Source organism: Ipomoea nil, unplaced genomic scaffold (assembly GCF_001879475.1).
Source record: "Ipomoea nil cultivar Tokyo-kokei standard unplaced genomic scaffold, Asagao_1.1 scaffold3147, whole genome shotgun sequence".
In the NCBI taxonomy this organism is placed as follows: Eukaryota; Viridiplantae; Streptophyta; class Magnoliopsida; order Solanales; family Convolvulaceae; genus Ipomoea; species Ipomoea nil.
The window spans coordinates 844,510-871,388 of NW_017619575.1; the positions used below are offsets into that span (position 1 = coordinate 844,510).

General features: G+C 37.9%; 5 protein-coding genes across 7 annotated transcripts; 2 read left to right on the forward strand and 3 right to left on the reverse strand.

Moving 5' to 3' along the window:
• The first annotated feature begins 920 nt into the window (after nucleotides 1-920).
• On the forward strand, nucleotides 921-11,198 carry LOC109167053 (DNA (cytosine-5)-methyltransferase 1A-like). The gene is made up of 13 exons (XM_019315956.1): nucleotides 921-1,066; nucleotides 1,215-1,343; nucleotides 2,561-6,331; nucleotides 6,430-7,900; nucleotides 8,251-8,424; nucleotides 8,593-8,800; nucleotides 8,881-8,992; nucleotides 9,106-9,253; nucleotides 9,336-9,533; nucleotides 9,794-10,078; nucleotides 10,160-10,321; nucleotides 10,455-10,673; nucleotides 10,929-11,198. Exons 1-13 carry the CDS (start codon nucleotides 921-923, stop codon nucleotides 11,088-11,090), a joined length of 7,185 nt encoding a protein of 2,394 aa, XP_019171501.1. The 3' UTR covers nucleotides 11,091-11,198.
• Nucleotides 11,136-13,410, reverse strand: LOC109167175 (NADPH-dependent pterin aldehyde reductase). Its single transcript, XM_019316136.1, has 5 exons — nucleotides 13,120-13,410; nucleotides 12,873-12,942; nucleotides 12,161-12,354; nucleotides 11,723-11,895; nucleotides 11,136-11,483 (listed from the first exon to the last, which is right to left on the reverse strand). Exons 1-5 carry the CDS (start codon nucleotides 13,381-13,383, stop codon nucleotides 11,414-11,416), a joined length of 771 nt encoding a protein of 256 aa, XP_019171681.1. The 5' UTR covers nucleotides 13,384-13,410; the 3' UTR covers nucleotides 11,136-11,413.
• A 194-nt stretch (nucleotides 13,411-13,604) lies between these two features.
• LOC109167173 (DExH-box ATP-dependent RNA helicase DExH9) lies at nucleotides 13,605-20,615 on the forward strand. Of its 3 annotated transcripts, XM_019316133.1 has the most exons (16): nucleotides 13,605-13,737; nucleotides 13,981-14,262; nucleotides 14,365-14,565; nucleotides 14,648-14,866; nucleotides 14,996-15,334; nucleotides 15,567-15,671; nucleotides 15,944-16,054; nucleotides 16,522-16,772; nucleotides 17,059-17,182; nucleotides 17,256-17,538; nucleotides 17,612-17,766; nucleotides 18,538-18,690; nucleotides 18,765-18,997; nucleotides 19,510-19,774; nucleotides 19,894-20,198; nucleotides 20,232-20,615. In XM_019316133.1, exons 2-15 carry the CDS (start codon nucleotides 13,999-14,001, stop codon nucleotides 20,170-20,172), a joined length of 2,982 nt encoding a protein of 993 aa, XP_019171678.1. In that variant the 5' UTR covers nucleotides 13,605-13,737; nucleotides 13,981-13,998; the 3' UTR covers nucleotides 20,173-20,198; nucleotides 20,232-20,615. The 3 variants fall into 3 exon arrangements, with proteins under 3 accessions (XP_019171678.1, XP_019171676.1, XP_019171677.1); XM_019316131.1 differs by having other exon boundaries at nucleotides 19,894-20,615; XM_019316132.1 differs by having other exon boundaries at nucleotides 13,605-13,736; nucleotides 13,997-14,262; nucleotides 19,894-20,615.
• Nucleotides 20,616-20,898: 283 nt separating this feature from the next.
• Nucleotides 20,899-22,090, reverse strand: LOC109167176 (lipid transfer-like protein VAS). The gene is made up of 2 exons (XM_019316137.1): nucleotides 21,639-22,090; nucleotides 20,899-21,104 (listed from the first exon to the last, which is right to left on the reverse strand). The coding sequence occupies exons 1-2, from the start codon at nucleotides 21,961-21,963 to the stop codon at nucleotides 20,974-20,976; spliced, it is 456 nt and encodes a 151-aa protein (XP_019171682.1). The 5' UTR covers nucleotides 21,964-22,090; the 3' UTR covers nucleotides 20,899-20,973.
• Nucleotides 22,091-24,824: 2,734 nt separating this feature from the next.
• On the reverse strand, nucleotides 24,825-26,193 carry LOC109167054 (exocyst complex component EXO70A1-like). The gene is made up of 2 exons (XM_019315958.1): nucleotides 25,934-26,193; nucleotides 24,825-25,683 (listed from the first exon to the last, which is right to left on the reverse strand). The coding sequence occupies exons 1-2, from the start codon at nucleotides 26,191-26,193 to the stop codon at nucleotides 24,825-24,827; spliced, it is 1,119 nt and encodes a 372-aa protein (XP_019171503.1).
• Between the last annotated feature and the right edge of the window lie 686 nt (nucleotides 26,194-26,879).

The following is a 26,879-nucleotide window of genomic DNA, read 5'->3' on the forward strand; positions in this document are numbered from 1 at the left end:
AATAAGGTTTAGAATTATTCGTGCGTGCACAACGTGTGCATGTAGAGTTAATTTATATCATGTAAATGTTTGTGTGTAATTGGTATAAATTTGTAGGCACTTTAAGGAACAAGTATAAGCAAGTTGGTAACATTGTACCGCCACCCCTAGCGTTTGCACTGGGGAGAAAGCTCAAAGTGGCAATGGAAGGCAATAATTCATAGCATATAATCCATATATATAGCCATGATGACGTGTAACTTACTAAGTTACCTTGTATAACATAGAATGATTTATATATGTTTGAGAATATACTCGATCTCAGGTACATACATGCACGTTTGTTCTCTTGACATGATGAGGTTCGGAATCATCCGTGGGTGCACTATGTGTGCATCGTAGATTGAGTTTATATCATGTAATGTTTTGCATTATATTGTGTGCAAGAATTTTCATATTAATATAAATTTGTAGAGACTTCTATGAACAAATACCAGACGTTGTACTGTTACCTCTAGCGCATTTGCACTAGAAAAAAAGCTCAAAGTCACAATGGAAACCACTAATTCATAGTATAAACCATGATGACTTATAACTTAGCTTACTAATTTATACTAATTTATATTGACTTTATTCGGTAAAACTTATAATTTATTTTAAACTACAAATAAGCCTGAATTATATAATTAAATATGGGAACACGTCCTACCTAATAGCTCAAGTGATCAATTAGTCAATCTTTAGTAAAAATCTGTCATTATTTAGCACCTGAAAACTGTCATAATCAATTGTGTTAAATATTACCACAATTTACTATCATCACTCCATAAATAAGTAGAGAATTGAAGTATGCACGAGTGACGTACACTATCATAGCAGCATACGTCACTAACCTCCACTTTCCTCAGCCTCGGCCATATACATCCTCACCACAACTGAAAATGAAGCTTTCATTATCTTCTTCTTCTTCACCAAAACCCCAAAATGCCATCCACATACTCCTCTTCAAATACTATCCAATAAACTCAAAATTAGTACAGGAAAGCATGCATGAGCATAAGAATCGAATTGTCTGTCAAAAATGCAGGTAATCGATTTTCATTATTGTTTTCCATTATCCATTCATGTTTAAAACATTTATGTTTAAGGTTCATAAAGACAAGATCTTTAATTTCCTGAATTGGAAATACTAAAACTGCATTTACTTATTAGTTACCTGTTTCTTTGATGAGCAGATCAATAAGTGATTCCTCGAGAACTTCACTGTCGTCAATGTTAGAAGCACGGAATTCTTATGCGTTGTTGAGGTGGAGGAGGAGGAGGAGGAGGAGAGGTAATGCCTTCAGTTCTGAGCCCGGCCTTCTGTTATCTTGTCTATATATATGCTGGCTTTTTCTTTTTGGTTGTTCTATGTTGATAGTTTTTAGGCCAATTTATAAATTGTAATTTCTAATTTCGGGTTAACCAATCATATTTGAACCAAATTTATATTCGGATATATCAGAATGGATAACCTATTAGGTTCGCTAAAAGTCCATGGCTTGGTGGGTTAAATAAGTGAAAATGGTAATGAATATAGTCGTAGTGGTGGATAGTTAAGTAAATTTTGTTGGGGTAGGTAGGCAAATAGTGGTGGGTGAAAGGAAGCGGGAATTATAATGGAGGTAGTGATAGTGGCGGTGATGTGGGAAGGTAGGTATACAAGGTGATGGTAAGATAGGTAGGTGGTGGTGATCTGATGATACGTAAGTAATGGTGGATGGATGGGTAGGTAGGTGAAGGTAGGGGTAAATAGAAGTTCGTATGTATTATGTATGCAACAATGATGGTGATTAGAGATAAAGTTATGCATTTTTTGTATTTGAACAATTTAGAAAATATGGAGAAAAAAAAAAAAAAAAAAGCTTTCCAAAATCATTTGTTAAGTTGGAAAAATGGAGAATTTCTCTAATTTCCCCGAACTAGAACTAGAAAACAGGAAAAAAAAAAAAAGATTCTTCGGTTACTTAACAGGCTCCTAACTTGTTGTTTCTCTGCTGGTGTTACTTGGTATAATTGTATAGTTGAGAACTTTGATGTGTACTTCATTTACTAAACAGGCTCGTAACTTTTATTATGTTGAAAATGAGTCTAAATTCAGGCATTCAAAGTGAGAACTTGTTCTATACAATAAATGTTTTTTTGTGTTATAGAAATACATAAATAACTAACTCCTCTATACATCATTTACCTGTTCTGTATATAGGACAAGGGAGTTGAAGCATAGTGAAAATTTATGAAGAGTTTCTTCTCATGCATAATAACTCTTCGTGATTTCAACTTTATTCGTTTAAGTACGAGTGTATGATGACTAATAAACCTTGAGAATCCCATCTGAATAGCCAGATGTTGCATGTTATTTAATTCAACACCTAAGCCCCCTTAGGTAAATTCATCATTTATCGTTCATAAGCCTTGTTTTCATAATCTAATTTATCTTAATTCTTGTCTTCTTCCAGTAATGTATGCTGAAAACATGACATCTCGAGTAACACTCTGAACTACTCTATATTAAATACTCTTTTTCTGCAACTGGTAACAGGAAAATGCAAAGAGAATCGAGTATTGGATATTGTCGTGCTAATAAGTCAGATACTTATGTTGAAATCACCTATAAAAGAAGGCAAAAGCGGACGAGGTTGGAGAGCTGTGAATATACCTCGGGTTCTTGTAAAAAACCGAGGCCAGCTGATGTCAGCTCTGAGCTGGACTTATATGAGACCGAGATAGTCGGGACTGGAAGGCCTCGGGTAGTCCAAACTGAACCGGATGCAGTGGCGTTGACAAGAAGAGGCCGAAATGAGTTTCCAGTAAATAGAAGACTGACAGAGTTCTCCTTCTACGACGAAGATGAAAAACTGCAGCTTGTTGAGGTCATAGAGACGAAGAAGATGTACATTTCTGGTGCCATTTTGCCTTTGGAAGGAGCTTTTGGGAAAGGCAAAGAAACGGGAGTGCAGTGCAATAGATTTGGACCAATTCTAGAATGGTCGATATCTGGATTTGATGAAGGGTCGCCAGTTCTTTGGATTTCCACTGTCATTGCACACTATGAATGTCTCGAACCTTCCAGTTCCTATAAAATTCTGTACGATCTTTTCTTCCAGAAGTCACGTGCATGTATCGAGACTTATAGAAGATTATCTAGACCCTATGGAGGCACCCCGGAAGTTAGTCTTAACGATTTAGTATCTGCAGTTGCTTCAACAATGGTCGAAACTAGTCTATCACACACTGTGTCAGTCCAAGACTTAATTATTTCGTGGGGCAGGTTCATCTATGAACAACTAATTGGCTTAGAGAAGTCAGAGTCCACCGAAGATCCAATTTTTAGTGAACTTCCTGTTCTAATTGCCCTAAGAGATGCTAGCATGAAAATCTCATTTGTGAAAAGCGGAGAGAAAACTAAATGTTTGCAGGGCGGTGAATATAAAGCAACAAAAATATCAGACACCTCCATTCTCACTTCATCAGAAATCGCGAAGCAAGCAGCTAGATTTGCCGGTCTAAAGAACAAATCCGGTTTGTTGTCAAAACCTCAAGTAGTTGAGAAGGAATCAGATGCAATAAGACTAACAAAAATTGATCTGTCAGATTCTCCTTCTAATAGAAGATTGACAGACTTCACTTTTTACGACGAAGATGGCATAATTCAGCTTGTTGATACGCTGGAAGTGAAGAATATGTATGTTTCTGGTCTCATTTTGCCCTTGGAAGAATCTTACGATGAACCAAAGGACAAAGGGGTCAAATGTGAAGGATTTGGGCCAATTCTAGAGTGGTCGATATCTGGATTTGATGACGGCTTACCAATTGTATGGATTTCGACTGATGTTGCTCACTATGAATGTCTTCACCCTTCCATCGCCTACAAACATTTGTGTGGCATGTTCTTCGACAAGGCTCGTGCATGTGTAGAAACTTATAGAATTTTATCAAACACTTGTGGAGGCAACCCCGATCTGAGTCTTAATGAGCTACTAAATGCAGTATTTCACTCGATGAGTAAGAGTGAGAATATACCTCAAGGGATATCCATCGAGAATTTAATAATTTCATGGGGTGGGTTTATTTATGAACAACTGCAAGGTTTAGAGAAGTCAAATTCTGATGAGGATCCAACGTTTGGCGAACTTCCCGTGCTGGTTGCCCTTAGGGATGCTAGTGCAAAAATGTCAGATATAAAAACTGGAAAAAGGAAAAGGCAAATCATCAGGTCTAATAGCAACCGATATGTCATTGCATTTGCAGAAATAGGAAAACAAGCAGCTTTGTTTGCCGGTTTAAAGTACAAATCAGATCGGTTGCTAGATAGTTCCAGAATAGGTGAATCTACAAGACATCGACTAGTGGAGAGGGAATCAGATGCAATAAGATTCACAAAAACTGGCCGGAAGGACTCTCCACCAAATAGACAATTGAAAGACTTCATCTTTTATGATAAAGATGGCACGTTGCAGCTTGTTGATATGCTAGAACTAAAGGATATGTATGCTTCGGGTTTCATTTTTCCTTTGGAAGCAGCTGCTCGAAAAGAAAAGGACAGCGGGGTAAAATGTGAAGGCTTTGGCCCGATTTTATCATGGTCAATATCTGGATTCGATGAAGGCTCACCAATCATATGGGTTTCCACTGATGTTGCTCACTATGAATGTATTCGTCCTGCTGCCACTTATAAAAATCTATACAATCTATTTCTCGAGAAGGCCCGTGCATGCATTATGACTTACAGGCTTTTATCAAAATCTTATGGAGGCAATCCTGATCTGAGTCTCAGCGGGCTACTTACTGCAGGTGTTCACTCGATGAGTAAGAGTAAGAATATACCTAAGGGGACGTGCATAAAGAATTTAATCATTTTATGGGGTAGGTTTATTCATGACCAGTTAATGGGTTTGGAGAAATCAGAGTCTGAAGAGGATCCAATCTTTGGTGAACTTCCTGCACTTATAGCCCTTAGAAATGCTAGCATGAGAACTAGAACTAAGGAAACGAGATTGGAGAGCAGAAACGAGGTAGAAGAACCTTCAGCTCCATTTGCTAGTTTAAATTATAGATCAGATAACTTCAGGATAATTGAATATAGAAAACTTCAAGAAGTTGAGGAGGAATTGGATGCATTGACGTTGACAAAAACTGACCCTAATGATTCTCCGCCAAATAGAAGATTGATAGACTTTTCTTTCTATGATGCAGATGACATATTGCAGCCTGTTGAAATGCTAGATGTGAATGCTGTGTATGTTACCGGTATCATTTTGCCATTGGAAGAACCTTCCAATAAAGTGGAAGCGAAAGGAGCTAAATGTGAAGGATTTGGGCCAATTTTAGAATGGTCAATTTCTGGATTTGACGAAGGGTCACCAGTCATATGGATCTCTACCGATGTTGCTCACTATGAGTGTCTTACGCCTACACCTGCCTATAAAAGATTGTACAGTTTATTGTCTGAAAAGGCCCGTGCTTGTGTTGAAGCTTACAGAAGGCTGTCAAAATCTTATGGAGGAAATGACAATCTCACTCTTAACGAATTGCTTGCTTCACTTGTTCGGTCAATGAGCAAGAACGGGGGCCTACCCACCGGGACATCCATCAAGGAGTTAATTGGTTCATGGGGTTGGTTCATATATGAACAATTGGCTGGTTTGGAGAACCCCGATTCCAAAGAAGAACCAATCTTTGGGGACCTTCCGGTGCTCATCGCCCTTAGGGATGCCAGCTTAAGAATTTTGGATTCGAAAACTGGAGCCGAGGAAAAAAATAGTCATTCCAATGAGTGTGCGCCTATCAAAATGAGAAGAGATCGATTGCTACAAGAAAAAAAGAATTGGCTGGCATCCTTCAAACCAAATAAGAGGCTGCATCCAGCAATATCCCCTAACAACTACCATGTAAAGATCAGTGAAGATGAGATTGCAGATGATTACCCAGTTCCTGCTTACTATAAACCCGAGGTGCAAGAGAGAGATGAGTATATTATCTTCGACGAAGATAGTTGTATTTCTTATCCCGACCAGCTTCCTCATAGCAGCCTTCATAACTGGTCTGTCTATAATTCAGAGGGAAAGATGATTTCTTTGGAGCTTCTCCCTATGAAATCATGTCCTGGTATCGATATGACAGTTTATGGGTCTGGTACAATGACAGCTGATGATGGAGGCCCCGGGTTCTATCTTCACGATAATAATAGTCCATCAAGTTCTAAAGAGCTAAGCATCGACGCCACACCTGTCTTTCTGAGCGCCATAAAGGAGTGGAGGATTGAATTTCGATCTGTCATGTTCTTCATTTCAATTCGAACTGATATGTCCTGGTAAGATAGAATTGTTGAGTTCTTTGGAAAGCATTTCATTATGGAATCAGAGTAGTGATTCTTGTCTGAGTAATCTTTTTCTCTGTATAATACATCAGGTACAGGTTGGGGAATCCATCAGAGCAGTATACTCCATGGTTGAAACCTGTGTTGAGAACTGCACGATTAGCTATTGCCATTATTACGTTATTGAAGCTGCAAAGCCGTGCATCCTGCCTTTCCTTTCTCGATGTCATCAAGAAAGTCTCTCAATTTGATAAAATTCATCCTTGCCACATTTCCTCGGATCTAGCAGGTGTTCGCAGGTATATACTTGTTCATGCCCAGATTATCTTGCAACTGTTTTCAGAGTATCCCGATATTACAATCAGCAAATGTGCTTTCGTGTGCACTCTCCGCACCAAGATGGAAGAGCAGCACCAAAGAAAATGGTCAGTAAATAAGAGTGTGATCCCGAAACAAGAACCATGGATGAACTCGAGAGCTTTCAAGGTTGCCACGATCTCGAAAAGGAAAGCTATGCCTGCAACCACCACCAAGTTGATAAGAAGGATCTGGCGGCAGTATTGCTCAAATCACATGCATTGGGAGTCAATGGAGGCCAATGAAGAGGAGGCAGAAGAAAATGAAAGAAAGGATCTAAAGTACAGAAGAGAAGATGAAATTTTAAAATTACAGAAATGTGATCATCCACACTGGAAAACAAGGTCTGCTAAAAAGGAAATCAGATGGGATGGAGAATCAGTTCAAAGAACATCCCGAGGTGAGGCACTCTTTACACAGGCTCTTGCCAATGGACATGTGGTTTGTGTAGGCCACACTGTGGTGCTAAGAACATCCGATTCAATGAAACATTCGTGTATATGTTTCATAGAGTACATGTTCCAATCATCAGATAACAGAAAATTGGTTCATGGAAGACTGCTGCTTAGAGGTTGTCAAACTGTTCTCGGAGATACTGCTAGTGAGAGGGAACTCTTCTTGACAAATGAGTGTAGAGAATTTGAGCTCGGTGATGTCATAGAAACCATGGTTGTGGAAATCGGGCAAAGACCTTGGCATTATCAACACCGCAAGGCAAATGCAGATAATGACAAAGTGGAAAAACAAAGAGCTTGGAAGGGAAAGATAAAGGGGTTACCCATGGAATACTTCTGCAGAAGTTTATACTGCCCGGAAAGAGGTGCTTTCTTTTGCCTACCAACTACAGTAATGGGCCTTGGAACTGGGGATTGTAACTCGTGTAAAATGAGACAAGCCTCAAATGTGAGGGTCTTCAAGCTCTGTACATCCACAACAAGCTTCACATATCGGGGAATTCAGTACAGTATTTGCGACTTTCTCTATTTAAGCCCTTTGTATCTTGCAGCAAATGAGAAACAGAAAACAACTTTCAAGAACAGCAGGAATGTCGGTCTTAAATCATATATAGTCTGCCAACTACTTGGGGTTGAAAGTGACAACTCCTTTGAACGAGCTGACCCTGAATGTGTGATGATCAAAGTTAGGAGGTTTTTCAAACCTGAAGATATTTCAAAGGAGAAGGCTTTCTTTTCTGATGTTCAAGAGGTAATATATTTTTAATGTGTATGGCGAAAACCTATGGGTTTAATCTACATGCTGATAATGAGACCTTTCTTTTCCTTTTTTTTTTTTTTTTTTTCATTAGCCATTTTAAACTCCTTCATTTTCTATTCAAGATAAAGATTTATTTCGAATAATTGAGAGTTTAAGTGCTTTTATGCCCATTCTGATAGCTACGTGTTTCCTCCCTTCTTTAGCCATTAAATTCTTTAATTTCTGTTCAAGAACAAATTCTTTCAGGAATGATAAAATCTCTGATATGTGGGGTTCTCATTATTTTCCTGTCAATTTTTTTCTTAGATATGGACACTAAATGCTCATTAATGAATCTTCAGGTTTACTACAGTGAACAGATAATTAAGGCACCTGTCGCTGCTGTAGAAGGAAAATGTAATGTTAGAAATAAGAAAGATTTTCAATTTAAAGATTGCCATAATAGCCTTTATGTTTTTGAGCATGTCTTCTTCTGTCAACATCTGTACGACACTGAAAGTGGGACTCTGAAGCAGGTTATTACTTATATTTCTATATGTTTAGAATATATTTTATACGGATTTTTTTTTTTTTTTATCTACATTCCTAAACCATTTATTTATCTTGCCAAAAACTATATCAAGTGAATCTTCGTGCTTCAATCACAAAGTTGCTTATGTGCATTATATCCTGTTCGGTGGCAGTTACCCCGTAATGTTGAGCTAGGCTTCCTCTCAAAAGAGCACATAGTCCATAATGATTCAATCAAAAATGAAAAAGTGAAGTGTATAGAAGGAGAAAATAAACCCGAGTGTACTGAGAAAGCAGTGGATGAAGCTGCTAAAAATCCTCTAGCCACTCTCGACATATTTGCTGGTTGTGGTGGCCTGTCTACAGGTTTAAAAGAGTCGGGTAATAGTCTTTTAACTTATGTGATGTTTTCAACTTTATTTAAGTATATTACTGACTTATTCATTGCACCTTATTTGAAGGTGTATCGGTGAGTAAATGGGCAATTGACTATGAAGAAGCTGAGGCTGAAGCTTTTAAGTTGAATCACTCAGAGGCAGTGACAATCACTAGTAACTGCAACGCAATTCTTAGGTTGATGTTTGGTCACACGTACTTGTTCCCATCTAAATTGTTCGAGTTCTTCTTTGATTGGCAGAGATAGCTTCTTTCTTCATCTTTTCATTTAGTTAATCATTTAATGGCAGGGCAATCATGATAGCCGGTGGAGATGGAGATGAGTGCATTTCAAGTTCAGATGCAGCCGAGTTGGCTTCAAAGCTTGACGAGAAGGTAATAAACAGTTTGCCACGACCTGGAGAAGTGGATTTCATTGTCGGTGGCCCCCCTTGTCAGGTTTGCACTGTTAAAACTTTTCCATATGAACTTATGATTCTACTTTGTTCATTGTTTATCTCTAAGCTTTCTTTATGTGCAGGGATTTTCTGGACTAAATAGGTTCCAAGAAAGCTATTGGAGTAGGACGCAATGTGAAATGATCTTATCGTTTTTATCTTATGTGGATTACTTCAGGCCTAAGTACGTCCTCCTCGAAAATGTCAGGAACTTTGTTCGTTTTGACAAAGGGAAAATGTTTCATCTAACTCTAGCTTCGCTGCTCGAAATGGGTTACCAGGTACATCAATATAGTTCCATGCCAAGAAATAACTGAGAAAAGTTCAATAACATGTATAGAATAAGGAGTGAATGGAGCTTCCTTTCTCATAATTTGTGGCAGATCTAGTTGAAACTTGAAAGTTTGACAGTTTTTCTATACATATGTGGTGAAATGTATTTAAGTTTGTAACATGGAGGTCTAATTTGGATGGTTTCTTCTTTGTCTCCTTGCTGTTCTTCTATTTCCATCTTCCTTTCCCTTTTTGTTTGGAGTCGAAGGTGAGGTTTGGAGTATTGGAAGGCGGGGCGTATGGTATAGCTCAGACACGCAAACGTGCATTCATATGGGCAGCTTGTCCAGAAGCCACGCTTCCTGAATGGCCCGAGCCAATGCATGTGTTTTCAGGTCCTGAACTCAGGATTCAATTAGATTCGGTTGGCAATGCTCATTATACTGCCGTTCGTAGCACTGCAGGTGGTGCCCCTTTCCGTGCTATCACTGTCAGAGATACGATAGCAGATCTCCCAGCAGTCAGAAGCGGGGCATCAGCAACAACCATGGAGGTACAATACGCTTTTCAACATTATGTTCTTTTTCTGTCGTTGTATGTATATCTTGCAGTCCTCAATCGGTTTGTAACTTAGTATGAAGGCAAGCCTCTTTCCTGGTTCCAAAAGAGGGTCCGAGGTGGCATGGTACACTTGATAGACCACATTTCAAAGGAAATGAATCAGCTGAATCTTACCAGATGTCAGAAGATCCCCAAATGTGCGGGTGCTGATTGGCGTGATCTCCCACGCGAGAGGGTAATCTTCCTTATTCTTATTCTTATATACTATGTATGTAATGTCCAGCCGCGCTGATTGGCACTGTTTGCCCAGGTCCAATCGTTAATTGTCTGTTACTTTCGTGTTTTAGCTCAACCGGTTTCTCTTGCAGGTTCAATTGTCAAATGGAAAGGAGGCTAATTTGGTACCTCGGTTCCTGAAAAACACAGCCAAGAAACACAATGAATGGAAGGGCCTATTTGGAAGGTTGGACTGGGAAGGAAATTTCCCAACAGCCATTACAGACCCTACCCCGGGTGGTAAGGTTGGCATGTGTTTTCACCCTGAACAAGACAGGATAATTTCTGTCCGAGAATGTGCTCGATCCCAGGTACCATGTTTTCCCCCTTTTCTTTACCTGCCAAAAAACACACACATTCTTTCAACATATAAAATGGTTTTGTAGTTGATCTGCTATCTCTAAGAATGTTATCTATTCATGATTCATAATGTATGGATGTTGATCTGAAACTTTTCTGAATGGACAAGAGGTTATTTACTGGAAAACATGCATATTCAAATTCAACTGAGCATTTATAACTCATTAATTCATGGAAATGAGATCTGAAGTACCTTGTATCTGCAGGGATTTCCAGATAGCTACAAATTTTCCGGCAGCATTCTACATAAACACCGGCAGATTGGCAATGCTGTCCCTCCTCCGCTGGCTTTTGCACTGGGAAGGAAACTCAGGGAAGCAATTGAACATAATTTGTACCATAATCGTTCCACATGTAATCTTCCATAAACCAAAAGCAACATCAAATTGTTCATAAATATGTTTGTCGTTTCATTTTTCTGTAGACCAAACAGCCAAAGAGGCAAATAGTAAATTTCATGAGCTTATGAGATCCAACAATGAATCCAATGTGAGATAATACATCATGTATCCTCTTAATTTTCAACATTTCCTCTTCATTGCCTAGTAATATCATCACCTTCAGGTGCTTTGACTGGCTCATACAAGATTAAAGTAATTCTGAAAAATCCTAAACTGCTAGATTAGACAAATCTGGTTAAAATGGCATCTGCACAAACTAATGCTATCATGTTGCTTTGGTGGTGCATGTTTCACACCGTAAGAGATAAACCATTGTCAGCCACCGTAAGATTAAGTATCATTGTAGCTGCTTTTGGAGCCCTGTTAACATATTTAAGGTAGAAAAAGAAAAAAAGTTAGCTACTTAGAAATCTTGGTAAGCAACATGATTATAAACATGGTATAAGCTTAAAGTTCAAATGACATGACCACAAAAAATCTTATTAAGCAAGAAAACAACAGAAGCGTGGTTCTAAATGTCCCACCCATCCATTACATAGTTATGGGGAGAGAGAGAGAGAGAGAGAGAGAGAGAGAGAGAGAGAGAAAGAATTAAGTACCAAGACTCTGGTGCCTGGTAGAGTGAAGCTGAACTGCCAAAGCATGATTGAAGCATCTCAGTGTTAATAACACCAGGGCTAAGAGCAACAACTGCAATTCCAGTTGGTATCTCCTTAGCTATTGATTTTGTCAGACCCTCTATAGCCCACTTGGAAGCACAATATGGTGCTACCTGTCAAGACAAGTTCCACAATTTGCTCAAAATCAATTCTGCAAAACTGATTATGGTGCAGGACAGAACCACACAGTTGGATCTTAAGTTTGGTATCATTCAAACCACATGAAATTTATTTCTTAAGATCTCAATACAGGGAAAAACAGAATATTATCATGCATATTACAATTCAAGATGCCAAATCTCTAAGTCCCAATACCTTTAGCAATCTATATTAAAATATAGGAACATACAAATTGGGAAAATAAAGTAAAAGTTTAACCTGTGCAGCTGCTGATCTTCCCCATCCTGAAGACAAATTAACAATAATTCCTTGCTTCTTGTCAATCATAAGTGGAATGAAGTGGCGCAGCACATTTGCTACTCCTTTCACATTTGTATCAATAACATTATCAAAGTCCTCTGCTGGGACCTCCCAGAGCCTGTTGTTCCTATTAATGGTTCCTGCATTGTTAACTACCAAAGAAGCTCATACTTTCTATATCAAGAATCAGTTACAATGAAATTGAACAAAATGTAAACGCCTTATCCATTGGAGGACAAACCAATTTATACAGACAAACACCTGCCTACATCAAGTAACACAGTAACACATAAACACCCATCAGAATCTGCACCCTGTATTTGTTGCCACCAACTCACCGAGCATACAGATCTTTCTGTCCTACTTAAGTACCACATGCAAACAATTTTTTTTTTTTTTTTTTTAAAGTCATGATACCTATAAATTAATACAGGGTACTTATTTTCCATAGCCAAAATCTGTTTGGTGAAGTAGGCAAACTTAAACACTAGTAGTAGAGACATAGATTATGTAACAGGTTTGCTAGCAGAGGCCAAAGGGAGATGAAAACTGATTGTTCATAAAAATCAAGAGCACTATAATATATCCCAAACTTTTACACACATAGTCAACTTTAGGTTGGGGACCCAAATATTTATACTCACCCAAAGAGTTGAAATAGAGTCCATACCTACAATATCAGGAATGCTCTTATTCTCCATAACAGCATGTGCCAATTCTTCAACACTGCTATTTGACCTCTATGAAGCAACGATACAAACAATAACCATCAATATACAATTCATAAGAGAGCAAACATAATTTCGTATGGAGAATTTCCCGCAAATTGGCAGCCATGATTTATTTCAAATAAGGTTGAACACCGCATCAACAAATTGTGTTTTAGAGGGAGAGAGGGAGAGCTATAATAAGTGTACCACATCAACTTTCATGATGAGGTGTTTGTTTTGGGAAGAAGATGTGGAACTGGAGGCGGATGCGAGCTCGGCATGAAGAGAATTGAGCTTATCCTGGGAACGAGAGCAGCCGATTATGGTGTGACCTCTCTTCGCCAATTCTAGGGCTAGAGCTTTGCCCAGCCCCCGGCTCACGCCGGTTATCAGCACCGTTTTGTGAGCTCCGGGCGCCGACATTGACAATTCTTCTAAATTCACCGTCGTCGGCGTTGAAAGTGTTGTCATCTTCAGTCTCAACTGTGAACTACAGTTATGATAGGCCACAATTCCAAGCCCATAGTTTTCACGGCTCACCTTTCCGCATACTTTTGGGCCGTATCTTTGGCCCAACTCAACAATCCAGTATTCTGTTTTGGGCTATATGCCTTTCTTCGTTATCCTAGCCCATTGGGTTTCGGCCCAATAAGTCCTCCGACTACTCTTCTTTCTAAAAATTTCCCACAACCAACAACCGAAAAGAGCATTCTATTAACGGTCTGCAATTTCCGGCGTCAAATTTTTCCAACATCTGAGACAAAACCCTAGCAGCTCACCTCGACTATTACTTTTCTGGGAAAGCTCTGCAACCTTTTTAAGAGGTTCGTTTCTCCATTATCGTATCTGTGTGTGTTTCTCTGTGTTTAGTATGCTACTACGTTCCATGTTCCTAATGTTTTTCTGCGGAAGCTCAGCTGGAAAAAGAAACTGTGTTTTTTTTTTTTTTTTTTTTTTTTTTTTTGGGGGGGGGGGGGGGGGGGGGGGTGGACTGGTAAGGTATGCATGATAGAGAGTGTGTATTTTATCCCTTAATTGAGTTAGGAAGGATGATAATTTGATATTGGATAAGTTTGGTTAGCAGAGATGGGTTCAGTGAAGAGGAAGTCAATAGAAGACCCGACTGATACAAGTAGACCCGAAAAGCAGCACAGAGAGGATAGTTTACTGGGTTTGGATGAGCAAGTGGCTTGTGTGCATGATGTTTCGTACCCGGAAGGCTATGTCCCTCATGCTCAAAGTTCTGCTAAGACTGAAGAAAGCTTAAAACCTGCAAAGGAGTTCCCTTTTACGCTTGATCCTTTCCAATCCGAAGCAATTAAGTGCCTTAACAATGGTGAATCTGTCATGGTACGATTTCCTATGATCACAACATTTAGCTTCCCTTGGGTGTAGCTTGTTTATTGTGAAAGTTTTCATTTTTATGGGATCTTGTACTAAATTTGGTGATAGGTGTCAGCACACACATCAGCTGGTAAGACGGTTGTGGCTCTGTATGCAATTGCTATGTCGTTGAAGAATAATCAGCGCGTGATTTACACTTCACCAATCAAAGCACTTAGTAATCAAAAGTACAGAGAGTTTAAAGAAGAGTTTTCTGATGTGGGATTGATGACTGGAGATGTAACCATTGAACCCAATGCTTCTTGCTTGGTATGTTTTTTTGCTCAAGTATGTTTGGTTATATATTCTGTATTTTATGGGCTTCTATGACTAGCATGTGCTCCAACCACAGGTAATGACCACAGAAATCTGGCGAAGCATGCAGTACAAGGGATCAGAGGTTACAAGGGAGGTGGCGTGGATTATTTTTGATGAAGTACACTACATGCGTGATAGAGAACGGGGTGTAGTTTGGGAGGAGAGTATTGTGATGGCTCCAAAGAATTCTCGATTTGTATTTCTCTCAGCTACTGTGCCTAATGCCAAGGAGTTTGCAGATTGGGTTGCGAAGGTGATTGTGTCTTTTTAAATTCGTCTTAGGGACAAAAACATTCAGTTTTAGTGATATGCAACTTGACATGTTTAGATATTTTACTGTTTATTGTGATAATGGTATTAATCTTGGTTGTTAAAAATGCAGGTCCACCAGCAACCCTGTCATATTGTTTATACAGACTATCGACCTACACCTCTTCAGCACTACATGTTTCCTTCTGGTAGTGATGGTCTATACTTGGTGGTTGATGAAAAGGGAAAATTTCGTGAGGAAGGCTTCCAGAAAGCTTTAAATGCTCTTGTTCCTGCTAGTGAGGGGGGTCGAAAAAGGGAAAATGGAAAATGGCAGAAGGGTTTGGTTGTTGGTAAAGCGGGTGAGGATAGTGATATATTTAAAATGGTGAAAATGATTATTCAACGTCAATATGATCCCGTAATATGTTTTAGCTTCAGCAAAAGAGAATGTGAATTTCTTGCAATGCAGGTTTGTCTTTTCTGCTTTTGCTTAATTGATAATCACAATTCCCATGAATCCTTAATTCCTTATAGTGTTAGCTCAACTGTCCACTTATTTTTAGGAAATAAATTACATCTTACACATAGGATTTACTTTAATTAAATGTGTTCCATGAATTTATTTATATTTTTTTGGTTGTTCAAATGATTAACCCTCTTTGGTTCCGGACTAAATGCTATTCTTTTTGGAATATTTCTAGATGGCTAAAATGGATTTAAACAATGATGATGAGAAGGTGAACACTGAAAGTATATTTTGGAGTGCTATGGACATGTTGTCTGATGATGATAGAAAGCTACCACAAGTAAGTTGCTATCACGTCTTCACATCACAAGTGAAATAAAGTGCAGTTTCCATTATGATACATAATTGCTACTAAATTGTACAGTCTTCACATCCTTTTCTGTCTTTAGCTTCTTCTTTTCATTTTCGTGTGCTCTTTTTGGCTTGCATCTGACTGTGTAAGGAAAAGTGCATCTTCTTCATATTTAAATATTTTAACATGTATACAAATTTGAATTTAAGGGATGTGGTTGATGATACTATTATATATTTATACCTATGGACATATCTCAGGTTTCAAACATGCTACCCTTACTGAAACGTGGAATCGGTGTACATCATTCTGGGTTGCTTCCTATATTGAAAGAAGTGATTGAAATCCTATTCCAAGAAGGGTTTATTAAGGTTGGTGAAACTATTTAGAATTATGTTAGCTATTGTATTTTTTTCTTTCCCCGTTTTTGACGTATCTATACTCGCTCTGAATGACATGGATTTATGTCAGTGGTCAGTATTGTCTTCTTTCTATTGGCTTCTCAGTTTGTGCACTGTGAGCAGACATCTAAAACTTACGTAACCTGGCTTTTTTGGTGCTTTCTTTTGAATATATAATAAGAGACTGAAGTCATATGTGATTAAACACATCTATCGCATTGTTCTCGTGTTTGTGGGAAAAGTCAGAAGAAAATTACATTTCACTTTCAGGATATGTTCAGAGATCATTGGGCTCTATATCCAACTATTTTTTTTTTTTTCTGGGGGGGTTTATATTTGTTACTTCTCATTCCATACTGACCATGATGATTAGTTTCCGCTTGTGAAACTATTCAAAGATCATTACTTGAATTCATATATTGATAATTTTATTTTAGTGTTTGTTTGCCACAGAGACCTTTAGCATAGGGTTAAACATGCCTGCAAGAACTGTTGTCTTCTCAAATGTGCGCAAATTTGATGGAGATAAGTTTAGATGGATATCCAGTGGTGAATATATACAAATGAGTGGGCGTGCTGGTCGTCGAGGAATTGATGACCGGGGGATTTGCATCCTGATGGTTGATGAGAAGCTTGAACCTTCTACAGCTAAATTGATGCTAAAAGGAAGTGCTGATCCATTGAATAGGTATTGATTCTTGGTTGGACATTGCCGCAATCTTAACATCTTTAGTGCCTTTGTTTGTCTAATTTTTCCAGCATGTCTGATATTTTACCTTTGTATTTGAGTTTCTACTTCTCTTCCTGATAAACCTTTTTTTGCAACCAATGAATATTCCTCATTTCTAGCTAGCCTTATTTAAGCTGCCAGACAGCCTAATTTTGTATTTTCAGGATTACATGTCTGATGTCTTGTTGTAAGCTCCCTCCTGTCTGTGTGCATGTGCACTTATACTCATTGCTGATTTTTGCAGTGCTTTCCATCTTAGCTACAACATGCTGTTAAATCAGATACGATGTGAAGATGGTGATCCTGAAAATTTGCTTAGGAATTCATTTTATCAATTTCAGGCAGACCGTGCAATTCCTGATCTTCAGGTCAGTTGAGTGGTACTAATATTTCTTTTATTTTTTGATCTACTTTTGTTACATTTTGGAGCTGTGCTTGCAGAAGCAAGCAAAAATACTTGCAGAAGAGAGAGACTCAATTCTTCTTGAAGAAGAAGATAGCTTGGAGGATTATTACTCTCTGTTACAACAGCACAAGAGCCTAAAAAAGGATGTTCGAGACATAGTCTTCTCTCCAAAGTATTGCTTACCTTTTCTGCAGCCTGGCAGGCTTGCTGGTGTATACTGTACAAATACAAATGAAAACGTTCCCTCCTTCTCCATCAAAGAAAACGTGACATGGGGAGTCATCATTAACTTTGAGATGGTAAAAGGCCTTTCTAAAGGTGAGATGAGTCCAATTTGATACGATTTTCATTGATTTTCAAGTTCTTATGCAGTTATTCTATGTTCATTCAGATGATGAAGATATGAAACCAGAGGATGCCAACTACACAGTAGATATTCTTACTAGATGTGTGGTGCATAAAGATGAACTTGGTAAAAAATCCACTAAAATTGTTCCCTTAAAGGATCCTGGGGAAGCTGCTGTTGTTTCTGTTCCATTATCCAAGGTAAGCTTATGCTGTATGTGGATTTCCTTATATGGAACCATAATATGTGGCATACCATTTACTTATTTCTATTGGTCCTTATTTTGAAAATTGTCTGTATTCTTTCAGTTCTTAAAATATTTACTCCCTGGATCCCTTTTTTAATGGGTAGTTGTGTTTGGCACAATTTTTAAGGGAACAAGCAAGATGTGATATTATTTCCCAATATGCCCTTCCAAATGGACCCACCTAGTCAAACAATTTAAAAAGTTAAAATGTATTAAGGGTAAATGGAAAAAGTAAAAAGTTAGTGGCGCTTAAATTAGGAAAGTGGACAATTGTTTAGGGACAGGCTAAAAAGGAAAGAATGACAAATAAAGTGGGACAGAGGGAGCATTTATTTTTTATGAAGTAATAATAGGTTGAGTAGCATTTGCTGCAGCCTCAGCATTTTATGACCCTTTTGAAACTGACAATTAAGAAATTGGTGTCTATATTTTACTTTTACCTTGCTTCTGAATATCATGTAGAAGCTGGAGAATATGGAGCCCTTGCATTTCTCTTTTTCCGGTTGGTTGTTTGTTTTTTTGTTTGTTCTTTGTTCACTCTTGCTTTACACAGTGTCTTTTGTAAAATTGTTATAAAAGTAGTTCTCTCTAGAGAAAATGACTTCTAGTCCTATCTGGCAAATTGCTTATACCAGTGATAAGTTCAGCTTGCCTTTACTGTACCTGTACAAATGTAGTCCCTTATCACTGTACCCTATATTTATCCTGAAACATATCTCAACAGATTGACAGTTTGAGTAGTGTTCGCCTGAAAATACCAAAGGACCTTATACCATTGGAAGCTCGAACTCATACCTTGAAAAAGGTTTCTGAAGTTCTCTCTAGATATGCTAAAGAAGGCGGTATGCCTCTCTTACACCCAGAAGATGACATGAAGGTATTTCAGCCCAACCTTATGTTTTAGCAGTTTAAAAACTTTGGGTTTTCATTCAATTAACACATGTTCTTCAGGTTAAAAATAGCTCATACAGTAAGGCTGCACGCAGGATAGAGGCATTGGAGAGCCAGTTTGAAAAGCATGACATATCAAAATCACCTATTATTGAGGAAAAGCTTAAAGTTTTGCACAAAAAGAAAGAGCTTACAGCCAGAATCAAATCAATCAAGAAAGCATTGCGTTCATCCTCCGTCTTAGCTTTCAAAGATGAACTTAAAGCCAGGAAAAGAGTCCTCAGGAGACTTGGGTAATAAGATCACCACTCTAGTTATATAAATTTAATTTTTTCTGTTGTGAATAGTCTATGTATCTTAATTCCTGCAACAACTTTGAGCTGAAGTGAGAAAAAAAAAAAGTGCCATAGTGTATGAATGCACAGGAGCAGAGAAATTAATTTGGGTTAACAGAGTTAATCAACAGTGATACTTGAATGAAATTATGATGACGTGGCACAATCTTATCCTCAGTATGGACAAGTCTGGAAAGCATGCTCTAATTGTTTATATATTCTCTCTTCTAAAGATCATAAATATACTTATCTAACAGTCGAACATCTCCCCATCCTTAATAGTGACAAATCTATCAATTGTAGTTAGGTTCTTTGTTTCGGTCTTAATCTTGTTCTTCGCTTTGTCTGATTTTTCTTGATATCTTTTATAGATTCACAAAATTGGAGAACTCTTCACTTTTTACTTCATATGGCATTCTCTTTTTGTAAAGGATCCCTTCAAAGTGATTAAATGGTTTGTGAATGTACAGATACATCAGCAGAGATGATGTTGTAGAGTTGAAGGGGAAAGTAGCCTGTGAAATCAGCAGTGCAGATGAACTGACTCTGACTGAGCTTATGTTTAATGGTGTGTTCAAGGAAATTAAAGTAGAGGAGATGGTAGCTCTGCTTTCTTGTTTTGTGTGGCAAGAGAAACTTCAGGATGCTCAAAAGCCCCGGGATGCGCTTGAGTTGCTGTTCACACAATTACAAGATACAGCTCGGAAGGTCGCCAAAGTTCAGCTTGAGTGCAAGGTACTTTGTTTTTGCTGCTCTGCATTTCCATTTATTGGCCAAAAGTCGATGATTTTTATGATTTCCTTCTATGTGCTCTCTACTTCTGTTGATGATCTTTTCTGTTATGCTTATTACAGGTTCAAATAGATGTTGAGAACTTTGTGAGTTCTTTCCGACCTGATATCATGGAAGCTGTCTATGCTTGGGCTAAGGGATCCAAATTTTACGAGATCATGGAATTCACTCAGGTCTTTGAAGGCAGTTTAATTAGGGCTATCAGGAGATTGGAGGAAGTTCTTCAACAACTAATACAAGCTGCACAATCTATCGGAGAAACCGAACTTGAATCCAAATTTGAAGATGCCGTTAGCAAGATCAAGAGGGATATCGTCTTTGCTGCATCGCTTTACTTGTAATACGCATACTTAAAGCCTGTTCGGCAAATGTTGAACTAGTTGACCAACCTTGAGGGTGGAAATCCCTACCCATTCTGCAACAGGATACCTACCAGAGGTGAGATCTCTATGAAGGACAGACATGGAAATACTGGGTAAGCTAAAGATTTATTTTTGCACATTCCATGGCATCCCTCTTCACAGATTACTCAGCTCGGAATGAGACACAATTTACATGGCCACGGTGAGGCTTCCATTTTTGCCCTTTGGTACCAAAACACCAGGCTTACTTGATTGTTGTTATCAGATCCATAAAATGATCAATTTGTGTTATAACAGCAAGTAGTGTCAGAATTTTGTGGACAAGATTAGTTACTGATCCAACTATAACATGGATGGAATTTTTGGATATTACAATCATGTATACAATTTTTTCCCTTATTTACCATAAGTTTGCAGTTGCTCCTCGAATTTGCATTTTGGGTGAAGCCGGCAACCAAGAAGGTAAATAGACAGCTCCTACAGAAAGTCAAATTTGGAATCTTATGTTTACCAAATCAATTGCCTGACTAACTTAGCTGAAGTTATTTTTATTACTTTCGGTTTTTCGTTTTCTAATTTACTAGAATTGCTCTAGCCATGTTTAAGTGGATCATGTATATGTGGTGATGATGATTGATTGTGAAAATTAATGATTTGAAAAGTATCAAAGATCAGGAGATGCTTTTTCCACAGATCAGCAAAATATAATTAAAGCCTCATAATTCTATTTTAAAAAATAACAAAGTGTAATCGGAATACAATGTGTACATAAAGCATAGATCATGAGATAATTTGCCAGAGATGAGCAAAATATGAAGCCCACAAAATTTCAGCTAATATAATCAATGAAGAAGCTGCAGTTATCACACTTGCAAACTGGAAGGAACGGCTGCCAGCATTCGATTCAGAACCTGAAGAAAACATGCATTCAAGAATCAAGAACCAAGTATATAATAAGACATATATATGCATATAACATGTTTGTTTCATAGTATAATTGTCTAGCTAGACCAATGACATGCATGCATACCCTGAAAGCCCAGCATATAGGCTTCCAAAGCCACAAACCTCAGCCAAGTTGATCAAGCAGTTGACTTAACAATCACAATATTACAAGTTTGACTCCCAGCCAAAGCGACCTATTAGCCTTCTTGATTTGAGACACTCAGAAGTAATCTAGGCCGATTTACCTTACCTCCTTGTGGCCCTAGGGGCCTATTGATCTTCTCGATTTGAGGTAGTCAACTACAGGCAATCTAGGGATTCTAAGCTGATTTACCTTATCTCCTTGTAGTCCCTTGCCCTTAAGGTAACAAGGCGAGTATACACCTTGTCGGGCAAATTTCTAGAGAAACTCACTCCAGTCAATTAAGCTGGTCAGACTGTTGCAAGCTTATATATGGTCATTTGATAACAAGGCGGGATTTAGCAAGAAAGAAGTATACCTTGAACGCATCCAATGTAGTTAACACGCTGGCCACATCTAGCGGGCAACATCTGAGCCTGGTTGATATCAATCCCGGCCTTCTGAGCTTCATTGCTGCCACGGACACTGACCATTTGACACAGGCATTCCGGCATGTTCTTTATCACATCCTTCAACGGGTCGCAGCAGCTGCTGGGCGGGTCTCGGCTCCCGTTCAGGTACTGCATGCAAGGCATCAGCTTGTTTATGCACTTCTGGCTATTCTGAGCTTCACTTTCTACAGCTAACCCACAAACCACAATCACTGCCACGCCAAAAACGCCCCAAAAACACCTCATTCTCATCCTCAATAACCTTAGTTTCAGTAGCTAGCTAGTGCGATAGATAATCCGCATAAAATGGAGGGTGGGTTTTATATATGGAGGGGTTGATTTGACTTTGATGGTTAAGAGTTGGTGATCTAACACTAACGTTAGTTGATTGGTGTTTTATGACTTCTGTGGGTTGCTTGAGATGGCGGTGTAAATTGACAGTTGGATAAGTTGATGAGCTACTTTATATCACAAACAATCCAACCCCATATATGCCTGGCTTTTCCATTTAGGTGTTCATTGACTTTTTTTTTTTTTTTTGGAGGTATTTAATAAGAGACTAATTGATTGTAATAACTTATTAATAAAGAAAAAAAGTTAAATAAACCCCTAAACTTTACCTAAAAAGTCAATTAACCTTTTAAATTTTTAAAAAATACAATTATACCCTTTAACATGTTATATTGAGGCAATGAATACAAAAACCGGTAAAAATGACTTACTATTACATGTCATTAGGGTTTCGACATCAATTTTATCCATCTCCGACGACCAGCGATGGCCGAATCGTCGCCGATCGCCGTCTACCAGAGAAGGCGACCAACTGGCTGCTTTCCCCGGCAGAGCGATCAATTGGTCACCTTGGTCGCTCTGCCGAGGAAGGCGACCATCTAGTCACCTTCTCTAGTAGACGGCGACAGTTCGGTTGTCGCCGAAGATAGATAAAATTGATGTTGGAACCCTAATGACCTGTAATAGCATGTCATTTATCAATTTTTGAACTTTATTGCTTCAATATGACATGTTAAAGAGTGTAATTGCACTTTTAAAAAATTTAGGGGGTTAATTGACTTTTCAGATAAAACATTTAGGAGCTTATTTGAATATTTTTCCTATTAATAAAAATTAAAATTTTGTAATTAAGATACCAATTTTGTTAAGAAATACAAATAACAATTTTATTACATTTTGGAGTGAATGTTAGTCTTCAGGATGCTTGTGAGCGAGAAATGGAAGTGCGAGCATTAATAGAGAGAGAGAGCAAACATGATGCTACAAATTCTTGGACAATTGTTAAATGTAATTTATTAAATGACATAATAATGAGTGTTTCTCGAATGAGAAGAATAAGTCATGAATGGTTATTTCACATCCTAGTGTTCTTTTCGATTATACCTCTTATTGAGTATGATAAAAAGTCTCGAGACCTCTACCTGCATGTTTTATATACTCAAGACATGATCCTGGTCATCCCAACTAAGTTAGTCAAATAATTGACCTAATAATTACAAAATTATTCAACTTATCAGAGATTATCTATTGATCTTCTTTATTTAAATCATCAACAATAGATAATTTAGACTAAGTTATCTCCTTTGATTACCTAGAACACACCAATTACCCAAGACAACACATTTATTCTTTGCCTACATGAGCAGATCAATTGGTCACAAGAGTAAAGTTTGAAAACAATAACCCGAGATCGAGTCTAACCTCTTTGTTCAGTTGAGTTACCATGAATTAAATCTTTCCATGTACTCTATTGAAAAATAGAGAGAACATTGGAGCTGAAAATTAAACTTTTTTGGGAACAACCCATTTATTCCTTCTCAAAAAAAAAAAAAAAAAAAAAAAAAAGGGACCAACCTTAACCAATCGTATGCTATGGACCCGTGTCCAGCATGCATGCTGGACACGGATAATAGTGCCATTAGGCACTGTTATCTTCTATTTTTTTTTTAATTTTAGACCGCTTCGTTATAGGAGTATATGTTCATAATTTTATTACTATATGTTCATAATTGTTAATTTATAATGTAGAGCTCTATGTTCATAATTCCATAACTGTACATTCATACTTCCATAATTGTACATTCATAATTCAATAACTGTAACTTTATAATTTTCGAAGCTCTATGTTCACAATTTTAGAGCTCTATGTTCATATTGTAAGTTCATAATGTCAGAGCTCTGTGTTCATAATTGCATAACTGTACATTCATAATTTCGTAACTGTACATTCATAATGCAATAACTGTAAAATCATAATTTTCAAAGCTCGATATTCACAATTTTAGAGCTCTATGTTCATAATTTTATCACTATATGTTCATAATTGTAAGTTCATAATGTCAGAGCTCTGTGTTCATAATTTTATAACTTACATTCATAATTCCATAACTGTACATTCATAATTCCATAATTATACATTCATAATGGCACAAACGAATAACGCCGTTAACGGCGAGACAAAATCAAAATTATTTTTTTAAAATGAAATGACACATTTTCTCTAAAAATAACGTCGTTTTAGACTCGTGTCCACAATGCATTATGGACACGAGTCCACTGCATAATTTGCGAACCTTAACACCATATTATTCGACCCAATTATAAGGACTCCAAACCCATTTAAGGCTCACAAGCCCAATGCCGAAAATCATGGTCCATACAAGCGCAAATTATGCCCTAGACTTGTGTCCACAATATGTGTTTTGATTTTTCCTTTTGAGCACACTAATATTTTACCACATTATAATAATAATAATTATTATTATTATTATTATTATTACTATTATTATTATTATTAGTATTTTTCCCTGTGCATTGCATGGAATAGATTTTTATAATCTTTAAGAATATTTTGATCAATATACAAATATAAATTCTAACAACGAATATTATATAGTGCAATTGATGAAATAGGTTGTATAGATTATGTTTATTTGGTGTTATCCGTGCTTAAATTTGAACAAATAATTCTCCAATTATCCGTGCAGTGCACGTGCAATGCACGTATAATTTTTTTTATTATATATTTAGATAATAAAATTGTTACTATTTCTTTAATCATTTTAAAATTTGTTAAATATTCATTCAAATATGTGTGAATACTAATATAAAAAAGTCATAAGAAGTGAGATTTTTTTTTTTGAAATCTCAGTAAAAATTAATTCTGGAATCGAATCGGAGGAGGAAGCAAAGACGTGATCGCACAGAATTCTCTCTCCATTGAACAATGTCTTCATGGAAACATCTACAGCACCGAGCAAGCTCTTAATCTTCAGGTCTAGAACTTCCGGATCCATCTGCCGGACCTGCGAAGAGCTCATTTTCTCGACTCCGAGCTTGTGTAATCCTTCGTCTATGATTGATTTCCGAATTACTTTGTAGATTTTCAAGCACTCATTGGCGTATCCAGATGAGATCATGCACTCGGCAATCAATCTCAAATCCGTCATCGCAATGCTCGACGAATCTTCAACTTCGGCTATGCAATCGCCAGCGGCCCTGATTTCATCCTCCTCGTCGTCAACGTCGTAATCAGACTGGCTAGACTGAGTCGAGGCACGGGAAACGGATTCAAGATCAAACTGAGCTCGGTTCATGGAGAGAACCTGATAGAACTCCTTCTGGAATCTCTTCATTGCAATGTGCATAAGGTTTTGTCCACGGACGAGTTTGTCGAAGCTCGAATGCTCCATCTCCAGAAACTGCATCGCTTTCTGCAAATTATACACACACTTGATGAACCCTTTTGCTTCTCTGCGGTTCTCGTAGATCAACGAAGTGACCTTTGCGAAGTTAGACCCTTCCGGGTCCCATTCCGAGATCGGCGGCCCGAATACCTCGAGCGTCCGGTGCATAACGGAATCCAAAAAACTCCGCCTCAATGACGAAGAAACTCGAGAATCAGTGGCGGATGGCGTCGAGGAACGCTTGGGTGGACAGAAAATCGTCCACATGCCTTTTCTGATATTGTTGGGATAGTGCAATTTATGAAATGGATTGTATCGATCATTTTTTTTTTGTTGTCCTTGCTTGAATTTGAGCAAATAATTCTCCAATTATTCGTGCACGTGCACGTGCGATGCACGTATAATTTTTTTTATTTAGATAATAAAATTGGTACTATTTTTTAAATCTTTTCAATACTTGTTAAATATTCATTCAAATACGTGTGAATACTAATATAAAAAGCATAAGAAGTGAGATCATGCACTCGGCAATCAATCTCAAATCCGTCATCGCAATGCTCGACGCATCTTCAACTTCGGCTATGGAATCGCCAGCGGCCCTGGTTTCGTCCTCAACGTCGTAATCAATTTGCTGGACTGAGTCGAGGTACGGGAGACGAAATTCAGGATCAAAATGAGCTCGGTTCATGAAGAGAACCTGATAGAACTCCTTTTGGAGCCTCTTCATTGCAATCTGCATCAAATTTTGTCCGCGGACGAGCTTGTCGGAGCTCGAATGCTCCATCTCCATAAACTGCATCCCTCTCTGCAGTTGATGAACCCCTTAGCTTCTCTGCGGTTCTTGTAGATCAACGAAGTGACATTTGCGAAGTTAGACCCTTCCGTATCCCACAGGCCCGGATTTTGGGTTATGCAAGATGGGTTACTGCATAGGGTCCCAGATTTTAGAGGGCCTCAAATTTTAGAAGCTCAATATTTCATTTTTATCTAGTTAGTTTAGAAATAAAAACTAAAAGTTTTCAATTAAATTTAAATGATTTCATGAAGAAATGGTAGGAACATGTGTTTATTGTGTTTCAACTTTGAGGTCTAAGGTTTAAAACTTGTGTACATGATAAGTGCATAATTGTTCATATTTATACCCCATATTTAACCTTGTTTTGTTTATGAAGTGTCACAATGTTGTTCAAAATGATCTTTATTTTGCTCATTTGATCCATTATGCACAATTCATTATCTTTGAGTAGAAATGAAGGATTTTAGATCATGTTGGAGTCAAGGGGAGCCAAGGTGAAGCTAAGGAGATGGATGCAACACTTCCAAAGGAGCCAAAGAGTGATGTATTCAATAGTGTTGATCATATGGACAAATTAAACCAAGGCAAAAGTGGAACAAGTGTCAACAAGTTGAAATTCTCGCATGGATTGGCCACTATTCTGTTTTCGGGCCATATCTCGGTCTACAAATATC

What these genes read in the sequence shown, in the direction of transcription:
- LOC109167053 (XM_019315956.1), top strand. Translation starts at nt 921, where the DNA reads ATGAAGCTTTCATTATCTTCTTCTTCTTCACCAAAACCCCAAAATGCC. An exon ending in ATTGTCTGTCAAAAATGCAG is followed by an intron (nt 1,067 to 1,214) that starts GTAATCGATTTT and finishes TTTGATGAGCAG; the next exon opens with ATCAATAAGTGATTCCTCGA. An exon ending in AGTTCTGAGCCCGGCCTTCT is followed by an intron (nt 1,344 to 2,560) that starts GTTATCTTGTCT and finishes AACTGGTAACAG; the next exon opens with GAAAATGCAAAGAGAATCGA.
- LOC109167175 (XM_019316136.1), bottom strand. Translation starts at nt 13,383, where the DNA reads ATGACAACACTTTCAACGCCGACGACGGTGAATTTAGAAGAATTGTCA. An exon ending in GAGCATTCCTGATATTGTAG is followed by an intron (nt 12,355 to 12,872) that starts GTATGGACTCTA and finishes CTTCTTTGGTAG; the next exon opens with TTAACAATGCAGGAACCATT. An exon ending in GAAGATCAGCAGCTGCACAG is followed by an intron (nt 11,896 to 12,160) that starts GTTAAACTTTTA and finishes TTGTCTTGACAG; the next exon opens with GTAGCACCATATTGTGCTTC.
- LOC109167173 (XM_019316131.1), top strand. Translation starts at nt 13,999, where the DNA reads ATGGGTTCAGTGAAGAGGAAGTCAATAGAAGACCCGACTGATACAAGT. An exon ending in GTGAATTTCTTGCAATGCAG is followed by an intron (nt 15,335 to 15,566) that starts GTTTGTCTTTTC and finishes GAATATTTCTAG; the next exon opens with ATGGCTAAAATGGATTTAAA. An exon ending in AAGTTCAGCTTGAGTGCAAG is followed by an intron (nt 19,775 to 19,893) that starts GTACTTTGTTTT and finishes TGCTTATTACAG; the next exon opens with GTTCAAATAGATGTTGAGAA.
- LOC109167176 (XM_019316137.1), bottom strand. Translation starts at nt 21,963, where the DNA reads ATGAGAATGAGGTGTTTTTGGGGCGTTTTTGGCGTGGCAGTGATTGTG. An exon ending in CTACATTGGATGCGTTCAAG is followed by an intron (nt 21,105 to 21,638) that starts GTATACTTCTTT and finishes TGTTTTCTTCAG; the next exon opens with GTTCTGAATCGAATGCTGGC.
- LOC109167054 (XM_019315958.1), bottom strand. Translation starts at nt 26,193, where the DNA reads ATGGAGCATTCGAGCTCCGACAAGCTCGTCCGCGGACAAAATTTGATG. An exon ending in GATTTGAGATTGATTGCCGA is followed by an intron (nt 25,684 to 25,933) that starts GTGCATGATCTC and finishes CAACAATATCAG; the next exon opens with AAAAGGCATGTGGACGATTT.